General features: G+C 41.8%; 1 protein-coding gene across 6 annotated transcripts; it reads right to left on the bottom strand.

Annotated features, from left to right (window-relative positions):
- Positions 1–496: 496 nt before the first annotated feature.
- Positions 497–27,170, bottom strand: MIA3 (MIA SH3 domain ER export factor 3). Of its 6 annotated transcripts, none has more exons than XM_084284604.1 (29): positions 27,001–27,170; positions 26,310–26,443; positions 21,126–21,212; positions 17,250–20,172; positions 16,000–16,284; positions 14,799–14,884; positions 14,001–14,132; positions 12,737–12,758; positions 10,548–10,636; positions 10,318–10,395; positions 10,110–10,220; positions 9,233–9,304; positions 8,565–8,669; positions 7,687–7,809; positions 7,457–7,580; positions 6,561–6,616; positions 6,382–6,472; positions 6,106–6,244; positions 4,380–4,481; positions 4,233–4,293; positions 4,078–4,113; positions 3,914–3,981; positions 3,527–3,624; positions 3,261–3,392; positions 3,019–3,087; positions 2,815–2,891; positions 2,576–2,647; positions 1,784–1,940; positions 497–1,394 (listed from the first exon to the last, which is right to left on the bottom strand). In XM_084284604.1, exons 1-29 carry the CDS (start codon positions 27,158–27,160, stop codon positions 1,066–1,068), a joined length of 6,018 nt encoding a protein of 2,005 aa, XP_084140730.1. In that variant the 5' UTR covers positions 27,161–27,170; the 3' UTR covers positions 497–1,065. The 6 variants fall into 6 exon arrangements, with proteins under 6 accessions (XP_084140730.1, XP_084140732.1, XP_084140731.1 ...); XM_084284606.1 differs by having other exon boundaries at positions 2,576–2,644; XM_084284605.1 differs by lacking the exon at positions 12,737–12,758 and having other exon boundaries at positions 10,548–10,654; positions 13,997–14,132.
- Between the last annotated feature and the right edge of the window lie 280 nt (positions 27,171–27,450).

The following is a 27,450-nucleotide window of genomic DNA, read 5'->3' as shown; positions in this document are numbered from 1 at the left end:
TTTGTTTATTCATTTATATTTAAAAAAAAAAAAAGACAATCTTATGAAGTACAGACTTAGTATTGAAGAACAATTTAGCTTCCTTGCCACTAAGATGCAAACTCACCTCTCAAACCTTGCTTAATGCTCCCAAGCCAATCTTGAATGCAGAAAGTGGTTATTCAATTCCTTAACTTCTAGAGTGCTGGAGCCCCAGCCTGTGTTTCTGTACTAACCACGTGACCATGGAATTCAAGAGCTCAGGGTGTTCAGTTTCCAGCTCTGTTCTGCCCTTCAGGTGAGGAGGTCTGTATCCCCCACCATCTTCATGCATGAAGTGAATCAGTAATTTTCTAGGCCAGTCCAGCATAACATTCAGTTAATCATTCATCTTGCAACAGCTGCAGTTACTCAGCTTTGACTTAATTCTTCAGCTTGGTCACAGCTGGTTCAATAAGGTAGGATTCTCTGGTTACAATGTCCATTCTGAATGAAAAATGGCACTGAAACAAAGCAGTCAGGGTTTAGCAAAAGGAATTTGCTTTTTATTATAACCTTCCTTTGAATACAGTGTCATTTGTGCTTCTGATCTCTGACCAGACATCTGTTAAAAAAAAAAACAAACAACCCACACCTCACAGTCCTCATGTAAACTCCTGGACTAGAACAGCTGCAGCTGAATGATGTGATGGAGAAGGCAGGTAAGATAGCATTTTACTTAAAAATTATTTCCACAGGAAATGATTTGATTTACATTTTTCATGAAATTAGTTCATTCACCAACTGGTTACAGAGGCTACATTTAATTAGAACTAGCCACACAGGTACTTCCTTTCTATTGCACGTTTAGAGTAGGTTCAAGTCCATCACAAAAAGGTTCTTGCAGCCCAAGAGGATGGATGAGTTTAAGGTGATCATAAATGCACATAAAGATGTCTGCAGCAACTGGATAAAAATTAATCCTGCAAAAGCTGAAATATACTGAAATGAGACAAATGGCTTCAAATAGAAAACCATTTCCTAAAATCCTGACCGCAGGAAGTGTGCTAGAGTCCATTCCATTGAGCTGCTGACCAGAGACTGCAGTCAGGGCTTCTGCGCTGGAGGCTGTGTATAGTCCTTGGAGCCTGCTGGTGCTGGAGGAGGGCCTGCAGGGTAGTCTCTAGGTGCTGACAGAGGCAAGTCTCTGCTAGGAGAAGGTGTATAGTCCCTTGAGCCAGGCGGGGGTAGCTGTGGGCCTTGAGGATAATCTCTCGGGCCAGGAGGACCTAGAGGTCGGAAGGAAGGGTGCCCACGTCCATACGCTCTGGGATCTGGAGGGGGTGGTAGCGGGCCAGGGGGCAGATCTCTCATTCCTAATGGTGGGCCAGGTAAGAAATCTCTTGCAGCTGGAGGTGGTAAGGGAGCGCCACGAACTAGAAGGAAAGGAAAACATGAGAGGTAAATTAAAGTGTACTTTGACATAAACTTTGATGCTCCCAATTTCTTCCTCACTTATTAATTTGCTGGAGCAGTTCTGGGGTAGGTCATTGTCACATTGCCTGTGAAGTCTGCATTAGTTATATTCTCATGCCTTTTGGCTGCTCGTTTCAATTTTAGACTAAGCAGACAAAAACACTTTGGCATTAAGGAGGCTTGGGAAAAAGAAACGCAGCCAACCAAACCTTCTGAGCCAGACAGCTAGACCTCATGAAGAACAGGGAGGCTGCATTCCACCAGGTGGCAGATTCCCAGCTCTATAGCAGTCTCCCTGAACTTATGCCACTGAGCTTCTCAGTTTCAGCAGAAGGTAATACAATTGTACCTAGGGGCACAGGAAGAGGCCGGGGCCCAAAGTGTCCACGCAGAGGAGCTGGCGGCGGTCCATAACGAACAGGTGGTGGGGGCGGAGGTCCCATCACTGGAGAGGTCATGATGGGTGTCCCAGGGAAAGAAGGCGGGCCTTTGGGACTAACGTTAGCCTGCGTGAGATCAGGTTAAAAATCCAGTATGTTACTCACTGCATCAGAGAAACCTCGACGCTGCTGAACACCACAACCACTCACCTGAAGGCCGAAAGGTGGAGAAAACAAGAAAAAAAAAAAGACAGCCCAAACTGCAGTAACCAAGTAGAAGATAAGGAAATACACTGCACCATCACTGTCCCTTCACCCAGAAGGCTGCGTGCACTACCTAGGAGTGAATACTTCGTGTATCTTCTGAGATGGCAAGTTTCTTGAATACAGCTTTAGCTAAAGAGAAGATCAAGCAATCTCTTTTGGCTGATAGCCCTTTGGTAAAGGACCCAGCACCATAAGGTACATGTGGAATTAAATAGTACAGGTAAGTCAGCTTCTTAAGATTATTGTAGTCACTCCAAAGTTAAGTGTTTCCCTGCAGCCCTTAACAAGAAAGGTCTCATTTCCTTAATTCCATAAAAAAAAAAAAAAAAAAAAAGACAGCAACCATTCATCATTAGAGAAACCTTTCAAGATATAAGCCCTTGGTTAGTTTTGCAGAGTATTTTGTTATTTAGCATTTCAGAACAAGAACACCAAGCCTGTTACTCTTCTCCATCAAAGCAGCGTAACACCATATTCAGCCTCTGAATACTCACTGTAGGTGGTTCAATAGATGAAGGTGAATCAGTAGTTACACAGGGGGCCTCAGACTCTTTGGGAGAGGGCTGCTTTTTTTGGTGAGGGTGGAAGGGGACAGCAAATAAGGATAGTGACAGGATATAGACAAGACAGAACATGACACAGTTAAAGGAGAAGCAAGAAGTACAGTGAATCATGTATTAGAAATGGTTCCTGAAGGTTTTTTGTTTTTGTTTTTTTTTTTTTTTCAGCTTACCGCTCTATCCATTGCTGTGGAAGGGGAGGAGGTTCTTGGCCCACTACTGATCAGGGATGCTACAGCAGGCCCAATATCTGTAGAGAGAGCCATACATGTTTTAGTGATGCTCTGGGAAAAGGAATATTGGTCTTGAAGTTCCAATTCTGAAGTGAAAAAATAAGCAAGTACATTGCAATTGGTTGCAGAGACCACATAGCTTACCAGGCACAGACATCCTTCCAGGGATCTCTGGTGGCCTTCGTGGAACAGAGGGGCCATCCACCACTGTACCTTAAGGGAAACACCAGAGATACTAATGAACACATGCTCAAGCTATTTCTATTAAAATAAATAAGTCTCTGCATTACTAAAGCAGGTGTCAATGTCCCTACAATCAAGATCAGACCTCCTTGGGTTTGTAGCATGTAGGATACACAGGACAGGAAAGAAGCTTCACTGCTTACCAAATTCACCTCTTGAGCCTTCCCTTCGAGGAGCAGAAAGGGGCCGACCAGGAACTTCTATCATCTGTGTCGGTGATGGATTTCCTCCACTCACAGGCGATGGGCCGAAAGAGCCATCTCTACTTAAGGGCCCTACATCAAGAAATAAAAAAGTGATGTACTTTCCTACAATGTATCAAAGCCTTTTTTTTTTTCTTTTTTTTTTTTTTTTTTTTAGAATAAAATAATTTGAAGACCAAAGTTTTGGGAGAAATGGCAGTATTTACCTCGTCGTGGTGGAACTTGACGATCGGGTCTGCCTGGAGTTGGCTTCACAATTAACGGTCTTTGAAGCATAACAATTTTTTGGTTCACTTCTATTAATCTAAATTTAAAAAATAAAGTTATTTTTAATTCAAGTAGCACATGTGAGTTGCATTCATTAGCATGAAACAGTATCACAAGCAAACTGCATTGTAAAATGTTACAGCTTTTACCAAGAAATCTTACTTCAACCATCAAAACAGTTTAATAGTTTAAACATCAGTTACCTTGTATGCACACTGCACATTTTACACACAAAAAAATGAGCAACTGGCATAGTTTGAGCTCCTCCCCTCCTAAGAAACACAGCATGTTCACAGTGCAATAAAGACAGCCTGTACTGTACTTACTTTTGTCTCAGGTTGGCTGCTTCTCTTTTTTCTTCAGCCAGAGCTCTCTCAGCAGAGCGGGCAATAAGCTGTGAGGGAAAATTTTGCCAGCTGCATTAACTGGACCAGCCTGAAGCCAAATATATATATTTTTTTTTGTATCAGAACGGGAAGGACATTCTTACCCAGTTGTCGTGTGCTTTTTTCTCATGAGCAGCAATCTGAGAAGAAAAGAATTGTATTAGCTTTTATTTGTCCAACAACTAACATTTCCAAGAACTCAGAGCATTAAAAGGATGCAGGAAATGGTGACACAATAGCCAGCAAGCAGGTCATTTACCTGGTTTTTGTATGATCTCTCTGTTTTTTGCAATTCTTCTTCCATATCTTGAATCCTTTGCCTGTATAAAAGGAAAGAGGCTTAAATAAGTTTTTTCCCAGCAGCTGAAGTAAAGGAAAATAACAGTCTTCAGAAAAAATAAGTTACTTGTAAACTTTCACTTCCTCAATGGCCAGCACGGCTTTTTCATCTGCAGCAGACAATTTCTGCTCCTTCTCCTGGCGCTCATATTCTTCTTGAGTTAGTTTTCTACATAGGGGAAAAAAAAAACTGAACAGTGCAACACAACAAAAACAAACAAACAAAGCAGCAACACCATACAACCATACTACATCTACTACAACTCAAAATCAAGGAAGATTAAAAAAGACAAATGCCATCTTTTAAAACCAACAAACTGTGTAAAATCTGAAAATGTACAATGTAGAATTGACTGGAAAGACCTGTCAGAATCTAAGAGTTGTAGAATAATTCATCTCTTCAATCCCAAAATTTACTTAACAATTCCACAGATGATGATCCAGATTTAGAAAGGTACAAAGAAATATGCAGAGCTAACATCTAACATCTAACTGAAGAAAGGTCTAGAGAAAAAGGGGGAATTTAGCACCCAGGTAACAAACACCAACAGTCATCAAATGTGTGGAAAGAAGCTTTTTTTCAGTATTCTCCATATCATTTTATTATGGGACCAATTTTCACACTATTTTTAACCTTATGGTTCGCTAAATAAAAATATTTCCAGAATAATATAAAAAATTAAAGAGGCTCACTGTGTGTTTCTATCTTACAAAAGCTATCCCACAAAACTGGAGCCATTAAACTCATAGTAAGTTAACTATTGCTAACAGCCAGTTCAATGTAATCCACCTCCATAGCTACATGTAGAAACAGTTTTTCAGAAATACAGGTAGTCCTAAATTCAAATCAATATGTAACAACAGACAGTGTAACTTCCTAAAAGTTTTGGAAGGAATATAAATTCTTCAGTCAGAGATGCCAAGTTCTTTTTTTTTTTTCTTCTTAAGAATTGGGCTATCCTTTACCTCTCTAATACGTGATTATTACATCTGGGTCCTGAGGTTACGAGATATACAGCCTCACTACTGAGGTGCTATACAGCCTAAGTTCCTTAGCCTGTTCCAACCCTGTGCTTCTCCCAGCCCACACACTTGAACCTTAGAGCTTCCAAATTCCCCCACATTTGAACCTTAGCACTTTAAATTGCTTCTCCATTGAATTCCAGTTTTCTTACAGAATTTGACTGACAATGTCCCTGAATCCTACCTAAAGTTTTCTCCACAGAACAAATTTTTTTTTTTTTTAAACAGACATTTTAGTAAGTAAATAAACGAATGCATGAATGCTACATGAATAGATACACATTCCTTCTTCACCAGTAGTGTTTCATTCACCTCAGATATCACCATGAACACAATTTAGCCCTTTGAAAAAAGCAAAAAGCTCACAAGGCTAAAACAGTAAGTTGCTGCATTATGAAAATTAGATTCATTAAACTAAAAATCAGAATAAGTGAAACAAGTCTTTATCAACATTCTCTATCTTCTCCTTGACAATACGACATACCAACCACAGAATTCTCAGACCAAACCATGCTTGGTCTCCCCCAATTATTTTTTTTTAATTTTTGTTTTTGTAGAAGACAATACTGTGTGTGAAAAGTGACACTGTTCTCAAGTGACATTCTTGAGAATCTGTGGGTAGGCTACTAGTTTGAACTGTACTTAAATGGCAGTCATCAGTTTTCACTCTAAGTTCAACTTGAAACCATTTGACCCTACTGAACAAAGAGCATGTGGATAGTGCTTATGATCAAATATGTTATCTCATGAAAGAGTAATGAAAGGCTTACTTCTGGAGCGCCATTTCTTTCTGCTGGTAAAGTTCACCAAGAATCTCTACTTTCTGCTGTAGTGTTTTACATTCATTTTCCAGTCGAGCCTTGGCTGATTGTAGCGAACAGGAGTCGTGTTCTAGCTTTTTTATTTGCTCTGTCAGAGAAGCAAAGATAAGCAAAAAAAGTTGAAAGGAAGTTACAAAGAACTGTTATGCCACTTAAGTGTCCTGTTTCTTTTTAAACTACAAACAGCATATTGTCCTAAGCGATTCTTTTGCTAAGCCTACCCACCTTCCAGCTCATGTCTTGCTGTTACTTCGTCACTCAGTTTGGACTGCAGAAGATTTCTATCTTCTTCAACTATGGATAACATAGTTTTTACCTAAAAAAAAATAAAAAATAAAAAATTTTTAGGTTCTTAGGCATAGCAGTAACATGGCTGCATTTATTAGGTATCTTGTGCAGCATACCCTGGAGACGTCCATCATCTGCTTAATCTGAGTCTTCATCTTTTCATTCTCATTATCTAGAAGATAAAAATAAATTTGTTTTCCTTATTTTTTAACCCCAATTCTCTGGACTCTGTAGCTGTTAAAAATAATACTCCCTGCCTTTTAACCTGGGAGAGGTCCAAAGAAAAAAAGGGGGGGAGGGGACAGGGAAACAGGACAAAATACAGTAATTCAAACAACAAAACTGGTAGATTTATTTCAAAAGGCATTCCAGAAGATTCCTCCTTGTTGCTACTTCTAGCCATGACACTAACATGAATGTGAATGCAGCATCCATTATTGGACACAGTATGTGAAAATCAAGAAGTGTGAATTTACAGCCCACTTATACTGTACAGTTAGAAAAACCACAAGAAAGGGGAAGGATTCAGAATCAGAGACACAGCAAATGTTTACAATATTAAGCAAAACAAACTTCCTAAATAGTCTTGCAAACTTCCACTCCAGTCTTTCATATTAAAAGATGTGATTACCCGAATTAGCTATCTATCCTGAGGTAACCGTAATACTCGTATTAAAATAACTGTAGCCTAGCAACAGAACTGAGATTCTCAGCTTTCAAAACAGTCCTAACTGCTAACTTCATTACACATTTAATTGTTTATCTTTAAAACTCATTACACTTACAACACACCTAAACAGTAATCTAAAAACAACAATCTTAGCGCTTTTATCCACTTCTCCCTTCATTTGGATATTTTGTGTTGACTGGAGGTTCAACCCGTCAGTCTCGTAAACCCACAAGCAGCTACACACGTGGATTCTCCTTGTTCCCCATATGACACAAACATAACACCTTACATGTATATCCTTTAGCTACTGTGTGCAGCAGCCAGCAGGTAGGATTACTGTACCTGGCAACTCTCCATTGGCCAGATCGTCCCCTCTACTCCATTCATGCCCTTCACCATCCTTCTTGGCCTCAGATGAAGGATCTATGTCAAGCTGCTTCAGCTGCATAATGCAGTTAGTTAGAACCTAGTACAGAAATCATAGGATCACTGAAGGAAAACTGCTCTACGTTTTAAGTATTCCAAAGTATTTAACAACACGTACTGTTTAAGGCTTGTTACAAAGAACCTACCTCAATTTCATTTTCCTTATAGGCAAGTGCTTCTTCTATGTCCTTCTGAGACTTCTGATACAGTTTAATCTGCTCACTGAGCTCAGTATGTCTCTCACTCCAGCCTTCAGCTTCTTTTAGCAGCTGTACAAAACACCAAAGCAAGATGATTTCTTACATTATTTTAAGTAGAGGCTATGCGTAACAAATCTGTTTTACTACCAGCTCTGGTGATAACCGATCACCACAGGTCAGAGATCAGGTGTGAACTTAATTATCACACACATCACTAGTCTATTGGTAGAACTGGATGCTGGGAATCTTTTTGCGAATTCCACTATTAAGCAGTTTTCCAAATTTTATGTTTTCACATCTGCTATCCCAACATCAGAAACAAACTGCTCACATACTTCAGAACATGAACAACTAATTGCAGCCCAGAGGTTAACCAAACCAGATTACTTAAAACAGCATTTACTTCATGTATGAAAAAAGAAAGCACAGAGACACTTGCAAGTATCTGCAGAAGTACTGTCATGACATTTCAGGGATAAAGGGGCTCTTCATTTAGCTTTGCTTCAGAATTGTTCTTTGGCAATTTGTGACTCTGACATCCCAAGTAGCAATCTCCTGATCACACAGTGACACCATATCAGAGCAAGTTTTCTGTGAAGTTACTGACAAAAAACAAATCACTGGAACTGGCAAAGCCTGCGTAACGTAGGCGTGGCTAACTTGCACAAAAAGCCTGTGCAAGAAGCATGAGGGGTTTAAATATTAAAGGTGAAAATTCTAATACATTAAGAAAACTCAGACACAGTAAAGATACACTCAAGAAAACTAGGAATAAAGCCCTGATATTTAAGTCAAAAGGGAAACAGTGTCTGGTCAGAACTTACTTGTTCCTTGCTCTTTTTCAGCCTAGCATTCTCTTCCTGCACATGCTGGAGCTCTGACTTTACCTTTTCTTCATTTAATTTAGCTTCATTAAGGGCTATCTGCACCTACAAATGAAACAAACAAACAAAAAAAAATGAACAGAAAGAGTGATAAAGGTCAAAATGTAATAGAGTAAGAGCAACATATTACCGGGAAAGAGAAAAAAAAATTGTACATGCACAAAGTGAAATCTTACAAGTTAGCATTTTCTATTAGATACTAGGCATGAATTTTCCTGCACAGAACTTATACCTGTGACTGTTGAAAGAATGTAGATACCTTACTGAAGTTTTTCAATACTTACAAGGGTCTTATAAAAAACAGATGGAGAGCAACTTTTTGCTCAGGCAGACGATGACAGGAGAAGGGGGAATGGTTTTAAAATAAAATAGGGGAGATTTAGATTAGTTGTTAGGCTGAAATTCTTCACTCAGAGGGCTGTGAGGCACTGAAATAGATTGTTCAGGGAAGTTGTGGATGCTCCATCCCTGGAGGTGCTCAAGGCCAAGCTGGATGGGGCTTTGAGGTAGGTGTCCCTGCCCATGGCAGGGGGCTTGGAACAAGATGATTTTTAAGGTCCCTTCCAACCCAAACCATTCTATGATTGTAGATGACAGGTAATCTTTACCTCTGAAAGCTCAGCAGAATGCACACTGATAGCCTCTTCAAGTTTCTCCAAGGACTTCTGGCTTTCAGCGATCTATACAAGAAGATGAGCAGTGAGTCTGTATTAGCCTAGTACATGGCATAACCTGAGTGTGTCATTATTTTAACCTGTGCGTTTTGAAAAGCATAAGAAGAATTCTTAACGCCAAACTACCATTCACACAAGCCATTAGACTAGCAGCAACAGCGCTGCCTTATCAGCAGGGCAAGGAATAAAAACCACCCTGCACTTCAGAGTCACCTTTCGCCTTTGACTCTGCCTGTGCATGGCTGGGAAAGCTCCCTTTATACCTACGCTGCCTAGAACAAAAATACCACGTGTTGCTGTCATTAGCAACAACCTTTGATCAAAACACTAAAGAACTTGTTGGAGCTTTCTATTATTTCAGCAAATCAGGCTTTAAAAAAGGGAAGGAAAAAAAAAGAAAAAAGTATCACCTCTGGACACAAATTAGGGGCAGCTTAGAGATCTTCACATTTACTGTCAAATTAGATTCTTCCTCTAATCACAAGAACAGTTCTCTTACCAGCCTGAAACCTTCAGCCCATATTGTTATGGAACTTCCTGGCTTTTGCTAGGATTTATTAGACCAGCCCACAAGTGGAATACATCTGTTTATGTATGAAAGTATAACTACAGAAGCTCACCAAATCTTAAAAAAACAACAGAAGTCAACAGAATCTCCCCCCAAACTTGGAATGAACCTGAAATTTCATTTCAGTTCTTTTTGGAGGTGGGTCATCTCATTTTCTATACCTCTCTCCGTAAATGAACAGGATGCAGCCAGTTTGTAGGGCATTTTAAGGACAATGCAAAACCTTAGTATGATTGCTCTTACTTTTTTCTGTTTCTTCTCATTCTGTTTTCTCTCAGTTTCAAGCATTGAGTGCAGACTTTTTATTTTGTCATCCAGTTTACGATTTGCTTCTTCCAGTCCTTTGACAGTGTCCTACAAAAAAAAAAAAAAAAGGGTACAAGACCAACTAAAGCAAGTTATTTTATTAGCACATTTGTGTTTAGTACAGAGATGATTAACTATTCCTTACCTTAAGCCCTGCAGTTTCATCAGAGAGAATATTTTTTTGCTCTTGAGCTGCTTTCACTGATTCCTTTGCTTGCTTTATCTAAGCACAAGAACAACCAACAGAACTGAGGAAACTGTCAACGTAATATTCAGTAAGAACAGAAAATAAGAATATACTACCTGTTACACCTACTATGACAATAAACCAATAACAAAGTCAGGAAGGCAAGAGGCAAGAACCTAGAATGATACCTTTTCATCATATTCTGACATCTTGTCTAGGATTTCCGTTTTTTCTTGTAGAAGCTTTTTAATCTTTTCTGCAAGTTGCTTTTCAGTCACTAGGAAGAAAAAGAAAGCTTATAGTAACTGTACTTCACATCCTGGAGGAAAAAAAAAAATTAATCAGAGCTATCACTTTAGGGAACATTTTCAAGAAAGGAATAAAGCACAAGTCAGGACAGTTGTAAATTTCCTGGCAATTAGCCCTTTCTGCAGTAGTCTGAGCATCTCCAGCTTTCATTTAAAGCTAGGACTGAAAACAAGACCATAAAGCATTAAATACTGATGCAAAGCATAGGGCTCTTGCATCCAGTTCACAGGAGCTGGTCACTGACCACAGAGCAGAGAGAAGCGAGGTGCTGGCTAGAAAAAGAAAAGGTACATTCAAGGGAAGAATTGACAGTGAGGATGTTGGAGTGGTCTCAGACTGCTGTGTGATACTCAAGGGAGATGCAACCATTTTCCCTAACAACTACTTCTTTCTGCTGTATAGGAACTGAATGTTTGGTCAGCAAATGATGAAAAAATAGGATGAAAGCTCTAAGTTGGTGGGAACAGAAAAGAGACCGTCAGCTAGCAGATGGCATCACTGAGCCTCATGGAGCTGCACAGCTTTCTAACAGACACTGTTTCTGGACTTCAAAAAGGGCTGTGACCTTTCATCCTGAAGGTTCTAAGAACTGTTCTTTAGTCATGCATTTGCTTCTCAACCCCAACACCTCTCCAACCAACCTTTAGGATTCATTGTACATTATTAACACACTTAAATTACTTTATTGCAAATTAACGCCGATCCAATTGGAATTCTTTTTCAAGTCCTAAACCACCCCCGTATTTGAACATCCCAAGGTCCATTTGCCTCACAGCAAATCCTGGAGCACGAACAACAGGAAGCACCGGTTGTTCCAACTGCATCCTACACAGTGCAATTGCAACTGCTACTCCTCTGTCCTCTTTTACGTGAGGGCTCCTGACCTAGATGTCTCCCGGCCCTTCCTGCTTCCAGCAACAACTGCTGAAGTACAAGACAGTTCTGAGCACTTTAAGGGGGAAGGAATCCCCACATGAACCCACTCTCCCAATTTTACTGTTGTGATAAACAGCAGGTAATAGATTTTATCTTCAGTATTCCAAATGTAATCTATCATTTAATGCATTTTTGTCACTGTTAATGTTCCTCTATTTTATATAAAGGCTTTTCAGTACCAACTGAATCTATCATACTTGAAGAGTATTTGTACTTAGCTTCAGTAGTTTCTATACAAGAAAACATTTAGGAGGAAAAAAAAAAAAAGATTAGACCCACATTCCACGTTCTTTCAGGAAAGGCTTTTAAGTAATTTATATACCAGAATAACAGTGTTAGTGAAGAGAGAAAAACACATGTTTTCCAGAAAAAAAATCCCCTTACAGACTTAAGATGGATTTTTTTCGTCTTGCCAATCTGCATGAACTGTATGGAAAGAAACTGCCATACAACTAAAACAAAACTAGAGAGAGATGACAAATAAATAGTATGGTTTGTGAGGAAACAAGCAGAAAGAATATACGAAGACGATTCTTTCATGTTTTCATTTTGTATTAAATTACAAATTGTAGCAGTCACCATACTTTGAATTCTACTTCCTTTCCACTCAGTACCAATCTTACATACATCAAGCTATGAACTAGCCACAGGAATATCCACGTATTTACGTCTACATTTAGAAGGTCTCTTCACAACTGTAAAGCAACTAGTTTCAGGCTCCCTTCAACACAAAATGGCAAGAGGAATTGGATACTGCTTTTTGTGAGAAGCACCAAGCAAAAGCAAATTCACTGTGTTAGAAAACAGAACAAGTTCTTCTCCACTGCCATCATACCAATTAACCAAGGATCACATTTAAGTTGAACCAAGTGGAGCTTTTCCTTGCCTTTTTTTTTTTTTTTTTTTTTTTTTTTTTAAATTTGCAGGTGTGGAATGCATTGTTTCTCCCAATCAGACCATGTTCCAAATAGTCAGATTTAAGTAAGCATCACCTACCAACCTAGCTTATACCATAACCAGATTTAGCATTATCCTTGAAAGGAAGTGAAGATTAACACTGTCCACTGAAATGATCTTTAACATTTTTATATGCCTAACCATCAAGTACACCAAAAAGCACAGTGAAACCTACCTTGATAGATTCTACTCTTTACCTACAGAAAAAAGAAAAAAAAAAGAAAAGAAAAAAATTAGCCATAATGAAGTGAAAGTGTCCTTTTTTTTTCCCCCTATGGAAGCAAGTTACCACACATACCCAGATTAAAGAAGCATACGGAAAGTACATCCATCACTGCCAACAAGAGTGTTGAATATCACCACAAACAAGCTTAAGCTGTTTTCTAATAAAAGCTTCTAGGCTAATGCCCTGTCCTAGTGCCGAAGTAAATATCTGTTTACTTAGTCACTGAAAGGTTGCCAGTAACTGGTCACATCCCATTAAAAAAAAAAAAAAAAACACAAATAAAAAAAAAAAAAACACAACAACACATGACAATTGAACTATTTTGCATCAAACAACAATCATGAACCTGCAAACATAAAAAACACTTGCACCCCCAGCCTGACCCACCATCCTAAAGCAACGCATGTTTGCATTACAGGGGCTCATTTCAAAACTAACACCATTAAAGAAATTCACAAGCTCCCCTTTTTATGCTGTTATGTATCAACAGTATTTTGCATTTGAAACTGACATAGTGCATTAAACATCAAAAGTCAAGCAGTGAAAAAAATTACCGGTGTTACTCCAGATAATATTTGGTTTTAGTTTACTTTTGTCAAGACAAGATGAAGTATTCCACAGATTTCCAGTGCATGCCATCACTGAATTGGATAGCTATAATATAAGCTGTACATAATGAGAGCTGATGATGGCATTTTTCTTGCACTGAAAGTTATCCATGCATGAAAGAAGGGGAGAAATGCAAAGTGAGAAGCAGAGTGAGGAAGAGGATCTTCGGTGAGAATTATGATCAGGTTTTTAGGTTTTGTAGTATGGCATTATGGACAATATGAAGGGTGTGATTAACTGCTTGTTTTGGACAGCAACAGGCTCCAGCATATAGAAAGCTTTTCATTGCAAATATTCACTGACCCTTTCTCTCTTCGGCCCTCTAGATCAATATCATGTTCCCCTGCTTTGCTTTAGAAATGACCTCTTACTAAGAAATCTTCAGTTAAAAGCTTAAAAGGAATGCCTTCTTAGTTTCAAGAAAATTACAAATTACTTTAGCTATGAACCCTAGCATTTGGTTCATATTAATGCTTTAAACGGAAAAGGTAAAAATGCCAAAGACTGCATATTGCTTTGGCGTTGGTAATGCTGGAAGTTTAGTCACAGAATACCGCTCAGCCAGTTAAGTACCAGTAGGCTCCTAAGCAGGAATTGTACTCACTGAAAGGCAGGTTCTCCAGAAGATTACAGCGAGCGTGGCAATTCCCACTAAGGCAGTGATAATAATAGGCTCCCATGGAAGTCCATGGAAATCAGGCCCAGGACGAATATCCTCAGGCAGGGTAGCAACCAACTAAAAACCAATTAACATTGAAAACTGTGAACACGCTTGCACCAAGCACACGGGTAAGACAAGCAGCCTGACAAACGCTTTTATCCCTCTCACAGACCCAGAGAACCATCTAGAGCTTTCTTGCAGGCTGTCTGTAAACCGAAAACCGAAAACCCAGAAAGAAAACCACCAGGCTGCTGCGCTCAGGAGAGCGAGCGGGCGCTTGAGAGACACCTGACAACCATCCCCCACTGGCGAAGGACGCGGCTCTCCGTGCACTTCGTGACGGGGCGCCAGCAGCCGTCGGCTCTCCCCACAGATCTCGAGGCGGCCGGAGCCTCGGGACAACGCCGCGGTGCCCCGTTCCCGAGCAGGGCTGACCCCTCACCCCCGCGGTGCCCAGCAGGCCGCCCCCCCCCACCCTCGGGAGCCCCGTCCCATGGCCGGTGGGTAGCCGAGCCGAGCCGAGCCGGGCGCAACGTCCGTTAACGTTCGTTACCGGCCGTTAACGGCCGCCCGCGCGCGCTGCCCCTCCCTCACCTGCAGCAGGCGCCGTGCCGGGGGGGCCGCCAGGCGCGCGGGGCCGCCCGCGGGCTCCATGGCGGCGCGAGCCAACTCCAGGCACACGTCAGCCCGCGGCTCCCCCCGCCCCCCTCCGCCGCGTCATCGGCGCGCGCCGCGACTCACCTGCAGCAGCAGGCGGCGGGCAGCGGGCCCCGCGCCGCCCAGCGCTGCCCCTGAGGCGCCGCCGCCTCCCTCGCCGTCGCCGGGGGCTGCGGGAGGGAGAGGAGCGGAGCGTTAGGCACCGAGCCGCCCCTCCTGCCGCCCCGAGCTCACCCCAGGGGACAGCCCGCTGTTACACGGGGGGTCCCCAGCCGGCTCGCTGACACGCTGCTTCCCCGCCTGGGCAGCGGTTCCCGCAGGAATTCCCGGCGAACAGCGTGTAACCGCAATGAAACGCGTCGCGACGTGGAAGAGGGGTCTAAAATGCAGCTGAATCCCATTGCTCGACTCCATATAGAACCCAAGAGCCGTTTAAAATTCGTTAGCTACCTTTACATCCAAATTTTCCCCTCAGCAGTTGCTTAAAAATGCTTGGCTAAGGGTGCCGTACCTCAGGTGCACACAGGCTGAGCAAGAAGCACCTGAATTTTGTCTAAATGCTCAGCAAAGCACAATCAGAGGTGAACGCAGAACAGCAAAGCTGGGCTTAGCACAGAGAATGGTCACAGGTAATTTAATATCAAAACAGAGCTCGGGACGATGACAGTAACAGGATCCCTCCTTGGCACAAGGAGCGGTCAGCAGAGGTCAGCATGTTTGCTCCAGAGGGAGAGGGACTGAGTTTAATTTTGTTCCCCTCAGCAGAACTGAGTCAAACCTTTCTCCTCCAACAAACCCTTTAGCCAGAAATGACTAGGTGGCTTAAGTGAGGCTATAGTCCTGCTGGAAAATACTTTTGGCAGGGATATAGCCCAGAGTCACAAGTTTGAAAGAACAAGATCATGATTCTACAGCCTAATGGCTGGATTGCCAGTCCACTCTGCAAGTGAGGAAACCTGGGCTTCCAGTCATTTCTGCTCTTATCTGCTACCACCCCGAGACACAGTATACCAGCCCTTGCATAGAGTTAGGATTACAGTGCTTACAAGAGAACATTATTTTTCTCATTTCTAAAGCACAAAAAGGTAGTAGAAAAATCTCTGCTGAGTGGCAGCTACACAATACTACCACTAGAGGGACTGTCACAGATTATTAAAATCTGTTAGGATTACAGCAACACAGAATGGAAACGTTAGTGAAAAATCTTGCTATTTGCCTATAAGAGGAGCATGGCTGAATGGTTCTAAGAGCAACATAACAAAACAACCAGATTCGAAAAGGTTACCTGCAGCAGTATCTTCCCTGGCACTCTCTTCTGAATCAGTTGACCCAAACAAAGTATCAGCCAGTGGCAATCTTCTTTCACTATTGTACACTTCTTTGGCTTCTGTATTATCCGAAAAGCTGGCTTCTTCAAGCTCAGGTGAAACATTAACACTTTTCTCATCCTCCTCTTCAGTATGCTGAACTGGCCTCTTATCTTCAAGTTGCTGAAATTTCTGATTGCTCTCATCAGCAGCATTTGGATTCCTGACAGCATCTGTGTCATATTCATCTTCTTTTGCATCACCTGTAACAGAAAGACATGAATTTAAGCATTGAACTGATGTGCATGTCTTACTCCCAGCAATCTCCAGTGAAATACTACATTTGACAAAGCTATCTTGGCACTTTTTGACACTTCAACTTGTGTACTGCTTCAATATATTCTCAGTCAAGTTTTGGTGGCATCTAATTAAACGTTCACATGGAATTTACAGAAGGTATCAACCACTGACCATGCAATGAGACATTTCCATTGGTTGTGATGTGACTTTATCAGAAATCACATACTGAATGTTTATTACCATGAAAGAAGTCTTGCTAAGAGCATGTCTTACTACAAAACAAATAGCAAGACTGTAGCAAACTCCAGCACGGGTTCTTCCCCTGCTAAAAGATCAGTTTGTTCGGTATTTCTACTCTTTTTTATGAACGTGGACCAAAATAAGACAATAGAGATATCTGATATTTTTAGGTGCGTGGATTTAGTGCCTGAATGCTGCATTAGTCACTGCATTAGGGGCTAGCTAGTTCAGAAAAAATGACTCCTCTAAGTATCCTAGAACATTCAGCACTTCAGTGTATGCATATCCACATTTCTTGAAAGGGGAGCTGGATGTCTCCTCCTAGCTGTATTCACCCTCTGATCCCCCTTTCTTCCATAGAATCTGGCCCATAAAAACAAACATAGCGAGCACAATCTCTCGCAGGATTTCCCACCCAGCACAATGGCAAAAATATGCATTAAAAAGAAATAAAATGCCAGCAGATTCTGCAGGTTTTTTTCCAATTCTGTTCCGTCACCCTCTTCTTAAAGCTTCTCTAGGTTACATAGCATTGTCTGGAATATGGTTTTACTACATTTATTGACTGGTTTGGGGTTTAATGATTTATTGATTTTGTTTGATTGTTTTTTGCTGTGCAAGTGAAAAACACAAAGCTTTCATGAACTCTACACAGAATGGCCATCATACATGCATTTAAACGTCCTACCTTGAGCATTCAGCTGATCATCCTCCTGTTCGAGAAAAGATGCCAGTGGGACACTCTCACTAGCGGATGAATATTTACTTCTTAAAGAATATATTAATTCCTGAATATCATCCATCAGTGCACTCTCTTCATCATACAAATCCATCTCTTTCACCACCTCCTCTTTATTTTCTGCTACCCTGGAATCCAGAACTTTCCCTACCACATCCATAATGTTTGATTCTGAAAACTCAAGTATCTGGTCCAAAGCTTTTTCTACGTCTTCGTTATTATTGCTTGCCTTCCGAGCAAGCTCCATCTCTACCTTCATGTCGTGAAACATGGCTTCTATCCTAATCACATGTTGGAGCCCCAGATACTTGTATAGACGCATTACACGCTTTTCATCAAGGAAACCTCTAATGATTGTGAGCCGCTTCACAGACTCGCTGTATTCTGTCACGGTGTCATTTGTGGCTGCTGAAATGTCAGCAGGGCTGGGGAAACGTGCAGACTGCTGGTGGTCATTTCCTGTATCTGCTATATTTTGCTTCTCTTTTGAGCCTCTCTGTGGAATGTCCTCAGGGACATGATCTTTCCTTTGGTGAAAGTCATTGCTGTCCTCCATGTCAGAAGATTTGAAATTATATTCTTCCACAGATGACGGTTCCTCAGCTTCAGAAGACTCCTCATCATCTTCTGCGGTATGTTCCATCTCATCCAGTTCAGCATCTTCATTCGCTGGTACATCAAACTCTTTGTTTCCAGTCTTGTGTTCATCTTGCATGCTTATTATTTTTTTAGCCTCCTCAGAAAACGAGTTTGTTTCCTCTCCTGTTTCATAAGTAGGATCTGCAGTTCCTGAAAAAGCTTCACTTGGTATTTTTAATTCAGGGTTTCTTCTTTCAACATCTAGTGTATTACCCTGTACATTTGCAACCCTTGCATGCAACAGCTTTGCACTTGCAGCATTCTCATCTTCCAGTAGTTCTTCTTCCACTTGTTTCAAGTCAGCTTCATCTTCAGCATCTGTCTCTTCAGGTTGTAATTCTGGCCTTAGGGCTTTTTCTCTAGCTAAATTTGTGCCAAGATCTTTGTTTGAATCTTCATCCTCAGTATGAGCAGTTCCTTGCTGGGTAAAATTTGCTCTATTAGTATTCTGTGCAGTACTTCTTGATTTTTCTTCAGGGGAACTTTTTTCAATGCTTTTTTCAAATCCTGTCATCTTGCCAAGATTTCCTGAAAGCTCTTCTTTCACATCTGCCTCTGAATACTCAGTTTCATTTTCCCATGGCCTAGGTTGCTCAGCAGCTCCCCTATGGCTTGGGTCTCCCTCACCTGCAGGTGTTTCTTTCATGTTTCTCCCTTTTATTTCAGGTTCTTCTTTAAAAGAGGCGGGTTTTTGATTTTCATGATCAGCCTCCCCTCTTTGTTTTGAATCTTCTTCATGTCTTAGAATTTCTTTCTCCACAGCAGGCATTCCATGCTCCAGTTTGGCTTTTAAAAGCTTAGTATCTCCTGTGTCACTTTGAGATCCATTTTGTACCTCTTCCACTGGTTTGGCTGGAACATCAGCAGAAGGATGATCTCTTCCTTTCTCCTTCATTTTCTCCCATAACTTTTTGTGCTTTAAATCACTCTCAGAGATCTCTTCCAAGGTGTCATCCTCAAACTTTTTCTCCTCTTTCTCTATTTCAGCAAGTGGCACTCTTTCTGGACTTTTGGTCACATCACCAGCAGGTAGACCTAAAGCATCTTGCTTGCTTTCAACAAAGGGTTTGGTCTTCAGACCATCTCGTGGACTGGGTAAAGCATGAGGATCAGGCACGGTTGTACTTTTCAGCTCTTTAGTATGCAACACCATTTCATCAGCCATAAGCGGCTCTTCAAGCTCTTCGGTTTTGTTTGCTTTTTCTTCTGAACCTGGATCTCTTGCACCTATAGGTTCATTTCGAAGGAGCTCTTTGGAGAAATCCTCAAGTTGAGCTGCTGGTGCTTCTCTCTTGCTAATTAGCATCACCTCATCCTGTTTCTCCTTTGTTTGCTCAGATTCAAACCTGTCCACATTCATACTGTCCCCTGACTTAGTGAAGGCATCCTTAATTAATGCATCTGAATCAAGTTCTTCCTCATCATCTCTTTGGTTATTTAGCTCCATAGCACCTTCATTTTTGTCAAATTCATGATTTTTTGACTCAAAGCTGTTGTTTTCATCAGCATCTGAATCCCCTAGGGATTCCTCCTCTTCTGCCATAAATGACAGCAAAGGGATTTCTTCAGATGGATCTGCAAAGTCTGACTCCTTGTCTGAATCGTGAGCATTAATGCTCAAGTCTTCATTAAAATCATCTTCCGATGATGTAACAAGGCGAGTCACTTCGTCATCTGATACAACAGCATCAGCAGTTGAGCCAAATTTTGTTTTCAAGTTTATAGAGAGCTCTCTGTCTAAAAGTGTATAGGCATCGACTTCTTCGCTCTCTTTGTCAAGTTGACTGGTTTCACCCTGAGCAGTACTAGTGTTTTTGGTATTTTCACTTTCTAGCCCTTTTAGTCTCTCATTTAGTGTTCCTTGCAAGTGCTCATGTGCAGTTTGATCTCCCTGAGAGTTTTCTTCATGACTACTGACACTGGAGTCTACCCTAGTACCTTCAGTTCCTTCTATAAGAAAACTATCTACTTCCTCTGTCATGGTGAGGGCTTCCTTGTCTTTCTCTATGCTTAGTTCAACATTGTCTGCCTCCAAAGCATCAAGGGACCGTACTGTATCAGCCTTTTCAACCTCCTCCTCCCCTTCAGTTCCTTCAGCTGCTTTTGTCCTTGGATCGCTTGATTCAGTTTCCCTCTCATTTGCTATTGTCTCTTTCGATGACTTCAAAAGTTCATCCACATTATAATTATCAAAATCATCCCTTCCGCCATCAAAGCAAACAAAGTCTGTTTCCTGAAATGAAAAATAAGATGTAGTCAATTTCTATTTTCTACAGTGAGGAGATCCAATCCATTTGGTTGACTGCAGAGATGCAGCAGCAAAGCAAATGTTAAATGTTATTAATCATGCAGAATCCTTCATCCTCAGAATTCCTTTTCAAAGCAGTTGAAATTTTGCCCAAGGACTCGTAAAAACCTTAATAAAAAGTTCATGCCTTAACCCCGTCAAAGACCTCCTAGCGAGGAACAAAACGGAAGCCAGCAATGGACTTGACAGTATTGTAATTTACTCGTCATCCACATCCTGAATTAAAACCAATTCTATTGATGAATGCAAATAACAAGAAGAAAATGCCACTAAGCTTCTTTGTCCAAGGCTTTATTAGCTGGTAAATCCTCAGATGACTAAGCCCTCCAAGCAGGAGCTGCCTGTCACACAGTTTCTGAAAAAGAAATTAAAAAGTCGTGCAAACCACTGAATACAATTTCATAAGGGTCTGAAGCTGCATCCATGCAGTTCTGGAGTTACTAGCTATTAGTACATAAGAGCCATTTGTGTAAGGGTTAAAGGATCAATTCTAAAATCAAAGGGCCAGCATTGCAAGTTTTGTTTGTTTCTGATAATACTTTAAACTTCTAAAGTTTGAAAACAATTCTGTATACCAAACAACTTATGTGTGAGCCAGTTAGCAGTGTTTCCAGAGCTCAATCCAAACAGATTTTGTTGGATCAAAAATGAACTTTTCAAGAAAAGAAACATCAGTGCCCACATTTTGGTAATCACACATCCATCCACATACATACCTGTGACAAACATTTTGCCACCCAACATATATGTGCACATATGTAGCTGCTTACCAACAACAGATAACTAACGATTGCCAGTATCTCCATTCTTTTTCTCACTGATAGTACTGAATGCTGAGGAAACAGTAACATCACAAAAAAAAAAAAAATAAAACTTACATCTGTTGGTAACTCTAGCTCCTCATTGGTATAATTATGATTTACTTCAAGTAGATCCTTTGGAAAATATCCAAAATCACTTCCAACCTGCCAGAAAATAAGCAAGCAAACAAAAAGCAGTAAGGAAGTTTCTGAAATCATATGACTTAAAATCCTTATTACAGACACTAGTCACAAACACATCAGACTCACTCTTGAGTATTTCTAGATGGAGTTTAACACAGTAAGTAGAAGAAAAAGATTAGCAATACCTTGTTTCTACAAGAGTTTTCATTGAGGTTGTATACCTACATTGCACAGTACCTTTGTGAAGTTGGTAAGTTTTATCATTTGTGCTTCCAAGACTGACATCGTTATTAGCAGAGTCGGGAGTAGAAGCCTGAGCACTCTGGCTCGCATGTGCCTTAACTGCTATTCTGTGCTCGCGTTACTGCCATATTTGCCTTCAGTATTTTCTCAGGCAGTAAGCAGAGGAGGGTCTTTGACTAACAAGACTTTCATTTGTGTACAACATTACATGACTGTAAATAAATTTATATTGTAGTTCAAGGAAAATAAATAAATAAATAAATTTCTTAAAGCGGATTTTAAGAAAATAAAAAATTGTCCCTGAGGTAACATAATAATGTATTTAGAAAACTGGGTGGAAAGTATATATCCCCACCTGTCAATTCATCATTGATGTGCAGTGAGCAATATGAACAACAATTAGTTACAGATGGCTATTTGAACGAGAGGCAAGATGCTACGCCAAGGCAAACAGTGGAAGACACGACTCTCCCTTATCACTCACTGGGTAAGATACACAGTAATGCTCACTTGAGAGTTCTGACAGCTGCTGTCAAGAAGCCAATATTAACAGCATGCTATCGCTACACAGATTAGATAATCCAGGCAATTAGAGCCTGGTGGACACACCCAGAAAGGTGCAGCATTCCTAGAGCACCAAAATATCAGGAAGAAAAAAAAATTTGGTCATTTCCTCAATTTTTGTTATTGAAAGAGGAAAACAATTGCCAATTTGCTTGCTAAGCAAACGAAGTAAGTACTGGTACACTATGGGTACACTTTATTAACTATTCCTCATTCTTAACCTACAGTCCATAGTTGAGACCTCTGAAGATTGTTAGAGAAGAGGTTAAAACAACCTACTACATCCCCAATCACACACACTTATTTTGTGAACACACACTAGAGAGACAACTGATTACACTCTTAAGGAAGAGAGATCATGTATGCAGGTCTAAATAGAACGAACCTATTACTGGGAATTGAAATTAAACCAAACAAGTCAAATTAAAACCTTGTCTTTGTGCTGAATACCACGGTTTTATTTTAAATTGACATATTTCTCTCTACAAACACGTATTCCAGTTTTAAATGATCTTTCTTGAAAACAAAAGCTGAAGCTTCAAAGTAGCCTCCTTACAGACTAATATCCATGACTACCATTATAATTAGGCATCACAATTGGGAACTCATTTAGTATAACCCTAGCTGCTGACCATACAAGTCCTCTGCAATGACCCAGTTTGCCACTTATGTGGTTTATGAGCAATACATGATCTGCATGCCCAAAATTTTGTTTCTTTCCCTACAAGTCCAGTCTCGTAAGAGAAAAAAAATATGCCCCACTGTGCAAATAAAGGAAACATTCCTTATTCTATACAGATATGATAGAGGAAAGGCATTATGAATGCCAAGTAAATGAGGGAGAAAAAGATGCATCCTTCACACCACTCCAAAAACAGTTTCACTCCCTTCCAAGACAAAGTGCCCTTGTGGGACAAAACCATGAGGCTGTGTACACAGCATCTATCCCCACCAATGCCCACGTGCGACAGCCAGCTGTGGCAGTTTCATCAAACACTGCTGGCTAAGAAGCCAGATCCTTACACCACCTACCTCCATGAGAGAACAGACAAACACCATAGGTACCTAAAACTGCCAAAACACTGATTAAAGAAGAGAGACAATTTGGTCTGCCCTTTCTGAATGCTGGCATTGTTAAGAAAACACAGAGACAATGGGAACAGCTTTCCTGATCCTCTGGATCCTCCAGACATACTCTGCCTTCCTGTCTTATCCAAAATTTACCTTTCTTCTTTTCTATTACCCCACCATATAAGAACAGGGAGGAAGTGTGATCTGCAGCCAAATCCATTTCTTGTAACATGAGGCCAGAAATAGTTTTCTCAACCTTGAATTAAAGTAATAAACCTCAGCCCTTTGCTGTACAATTAAATAACAATCTTCTGCGGCAAGAATTTAGAGCTTCTTTGCTGAAATGTTTTGATAAAAATGAGTGATTTTAACTTGAATTATCTATGCTGTTTTGGAGCTCTGGACCCTACTAAAGACAAAGGCAAAATGCAGGCAAACTGCATAAGAGAAAAATCTACATTGCAAAACTTGACATTGTAAACAATGTGAGGTGGATGCTAAAGAAGAAGCTACTTGTACAGTAGAACATGGTGCACTGGACAATGACAGTACCAGATACGCTCCGCCTTTTGGGGAAAAAAAAAAAAAAAAAAGCATTTTCTTGGAACTGAGCTACTCATGAAATTCAAGACATAAAATCACTGTTAAATAATGTTCATAGAATTCTCCTAGCGTTTGGCTTTGTGGTATTAATGAGGTTTAAGCAGGTCTGCTAAAAACTGTATGCCAGGTCTTGTACAGAACATGTATTACAGCTGGGTGCCAGAAGTTTTCCGTGTGCAAAATACTGAGCTCAACAGGAATTCTGCAAGCAATGAAGTATGACCCAAGTCTTATATAAAGGCTCTGTTTTGTTATAATACAGTATGTTTACTGACACTGTGCAAAAATCAACAGTAGCTTGAAAAGGGTGGAGTGAACTCGATAAGCAAAGAAAATAAAGCCCAAACCCAACTGGTATAGATTTTTCAGCTTTAGTGAATCTTTCCTTAACAGATCATTTCCCTTCTGGTCAGAAATACTATTGCAATTTTCATGGCTCCTCAAAAATCAATTCCAGGATTAGAGCCTATATTTATAACTCTTTTGAAATAAACCCCAGGTTGCAGTAGGTCAGACTTCTCATACAGACGTTCTCCTGATCTCTGTCCCCATCTGAAGGTCAAAAAGTCAAAGCTGTCCCTTGAATTGATAGCTTATAACAGGCCCTAATAAATAATTTTCCCCAGAACTTCATCAAATGGAAGGAGTCAGTAGGGTAGACACATGGGATCAAATAACGCACATAGGCATGAAGTCATGGGACAAGATACCAAAAGGGCTGTAGCCGAAGGTAACGTGCCTTCCACTGGACTATGTTTGAACGCAGAGCTCACCAGGTAGCTTGTTTTTAATTAGCCAGCAGCACACAACAGGCATGGGTGACCTGCATAAATCAAGCTGTCCAGCCGAACCTGGCATAGGAAGTCACAAAGCCTGAGAGAGACCGCAGCACTGTTTGCAAGTAGGGTCAATGGCCTGGTCACACGTACCAGCCCCTACTGAACCTGCAAGGAGAGGCACCTCTGACCACTCTGCAGCATTTACAAACTAGTTGCAGTATTACTATCTGGGCAAAAGCAGTCACTAAAACCAGGGAAAGGAGGAAAAAAAGACCATAGCCACCGACTGAATTGAATTAGCCTAATATCACTGTCCTGTAAGAAACAGAAAACTATGTGACACAATAAAAAATACAACAAACAAGTCGGAGTTTCACAATTCTTTTAGACGTGCCAACTTCAGTTTTTACTTGTTAAACTCAAAGCAAAAATCCTTTTAACTCGGAGACACACCTAACTGTTGCATGAGCTTCCTATCGGTGAACACGGTTAAACTGCAAATTAACTCAGCAATTACCTTAAACGTGTTGTCTGATCTTAGAGCCTGTGCTACATCTCGTTAGTAAAAGATGCAAAATTGGCCCCATGCTACTAATACTCATCTCAAGAACTGGCAGGCCTGGAAACCTGTAACATCTAATTAACCAGATTATTTATGGTACAGTACATGTCAGAAGGGAATTAACAGCACCATACAATTATAAATCCTTCTTCTTTAACCACTGCTGCAGTTTTCTGTTCTCTCCTGTATTGTTCTAATTGGATTCAGCTCCTGCTGAGAGCCTGGCTGTCCACACCCTGCTTGAACAGGTTAGAGAAAGTGATACATCCTGCTTTCCACTAAATCACTGGGCCCACAGCAAACACCCAGCTGTGGCTTTCAACCAGTCTAGACCACTGTCACAGCCAACTGCCTTCCTTTGGTAGCAGGCCAGAGTGAGAAACGAGATTGAAATAAACACTTCGGACACACAAAGAAGGTGTGTGGGGAAGCAAGGGAAGGGGACTAAACAACCGCCACAATTTTCAGGGGAAGCCCACAAAACCATCTCTTCCTTTAGGGTTTCTCAGTTCTGCTTCTGTCAGGCAAGTAAGTTGTATATCGTGAAAGCCGAGATAAGTTCTGTTTTGTTGTTTTTTGTTTGTTTGTTTTTAATAAATATAACTGCAAGGTCACATCTAGAGAAGGGCTTGCCACGGGGATACTCCTTTCCTATTAACGTCACTCTCTCAGATTGCCAAAAGAAAATGACGGCCTAGATACAGTCGCTATTCTGCAAGCTGCTACAATGAGTTACTAAAGCTGAAAGACATAGACCTTTTAAAATACAATTTGCCTTAATTCTTTTTAGTTGTGTTACTTTTTCTTCCTTCAATTCTGCATGCAGCTTAGACAAAAAGGACAAGACGGCAGCTGAACATTAGGAAGAGAGATGTAATTAAAACATGTATGTGGAACAATCTAGCAAGATCCCACAGAGGGCAGGATGAGACCACGTCATGGGTAAGTACAAGTGCAGGTTTAAGTCTCCCTAGATGGGATGGGAAGCTTAGCTTCTAGATAGCACAGGGGTCACCACTTACAGTGTTGCAAAGTATGGTTTTCTACACAAGGGAAGCTTTCTAAAAGAAACAGTTTTATCCCACATTAGCATACCCATTTTCCCACAGATCTTAGTACCTCGAGTTGAACGCAACTCCATCCAATTTTACATTGGTCTCAAGACAAAATGGCATTCCTTATGCTATTTCTCTACGTTAAAAACCCCACTCCTTCTTGTAATTTTTTTTCTTTTTGCCTTGTACAAAAAGAAAGTGCCAAGAAGAGCAAAGAGAACAAAAGCTTTGCAGTACTTACACTTCCAGCCCAAAGCTCCGTAGATTTTCCTATTAGTTTGTAATATACATACACTGCTTCTCCTTTCTTAAAATTTACAAAGCGGCAGTCGGGACCTTTAAAATCCTTCATTGCCTTCCCTCGGCACATTAACACTGTAGGGAGAAAACGAAAAGCGGGGTTAGCGTTGGCAGCGCAATCAGGCAGCCTGATGGGAACGCGCCGAAAACGAGGCCTCCCTGCATTCACGGGGGGCAACTCTCAGGTCAGGAGCTGAGGATGTGATTGAGGGAGTAAGATTGGAGGTTAGAGAGAAATAAACTCGCTGATGGAGTGCGTGATAAAGCACTCGAGGATTACTTGAGAAGCACGCTACAGAGCTAAGCGTTAACGTTAAATAAGATGGGCTGGGACCTGTTTCACGGCAGACCAGCCCTCCTATTACCCCGAGCACAAAAAGCACCCACGGAGGGCACTTGTGACAAGAGCGGGGGAACCACGAGCCCAGCCGGGTGGGTGCTGCTGGCGAGCGCCCAGCTGCGGGCAGGGGATCGCTGGGGATCGCTGGGGATCCCCTCCCCAGCACCGCTCCCCCGGCACCCTCCCGGGCCCCTCTCCCTGCCCCCCCCCGCCGCCCCCTTTCCCTCGTTAAGCCCCCTGCGGAGCGGAGCGGGCCGTGCTCGGAGGCCCGCGGGCGGCCGCCGCCACTCACTGCTGCACTCGGGGTCCGCGCAGCGCTTGCGCTCGGCGAAGCGGCGGCCCAGCTCGGGCCCGGCGGCGGCGCAGAGCAGCGGCGGCGGCAGGGGCTGCAGCAGCAGCAGCAGCAGGGCGAGGAGCAGCCGGGGGTCCGGCGGCGGCGGCGCTGCGGCCATGTTGGCGGTGGCCGGCGGCAGGGAGGGAGCAGACACGTCAGCAGCGCCGGCGGGAGGGCGATGTGGCGGGGGAGGGCCCGCCGCGGACCCTCCCTCCTCCATCCGCCCGCCGCGGCCGAGACGGGGCCCCGGCACCTTCCCCGCCCCTGCTGGGGGCTGCCCCGGAGCCTCTGCACGGGGCCGGGTCAGCCGTGAGGGGACCCCAACGGGACCCCAACGGCCGCCGCCGCATACGAGGAGCCCTCGCCGGGCCAGCCTGCCAGCCCCCGGCAGCTGTCCCGGCGAAGAAA

Source organism: Netta rufina, assembly GCF_964035555.1.
Source record: "Netta rufina genome assembly, chromosome: 3".
Classification (NCBI taxonomy): Eukaryota; Metazoa; Chordata; class Aves; order Anseriformes; family Anatidae; genus Netta; species Netta rufina.
Note: the sequence above shows the minus strand (reverse complement) of the source record. Positions and strands in the feature narration are given on the sequence as shown.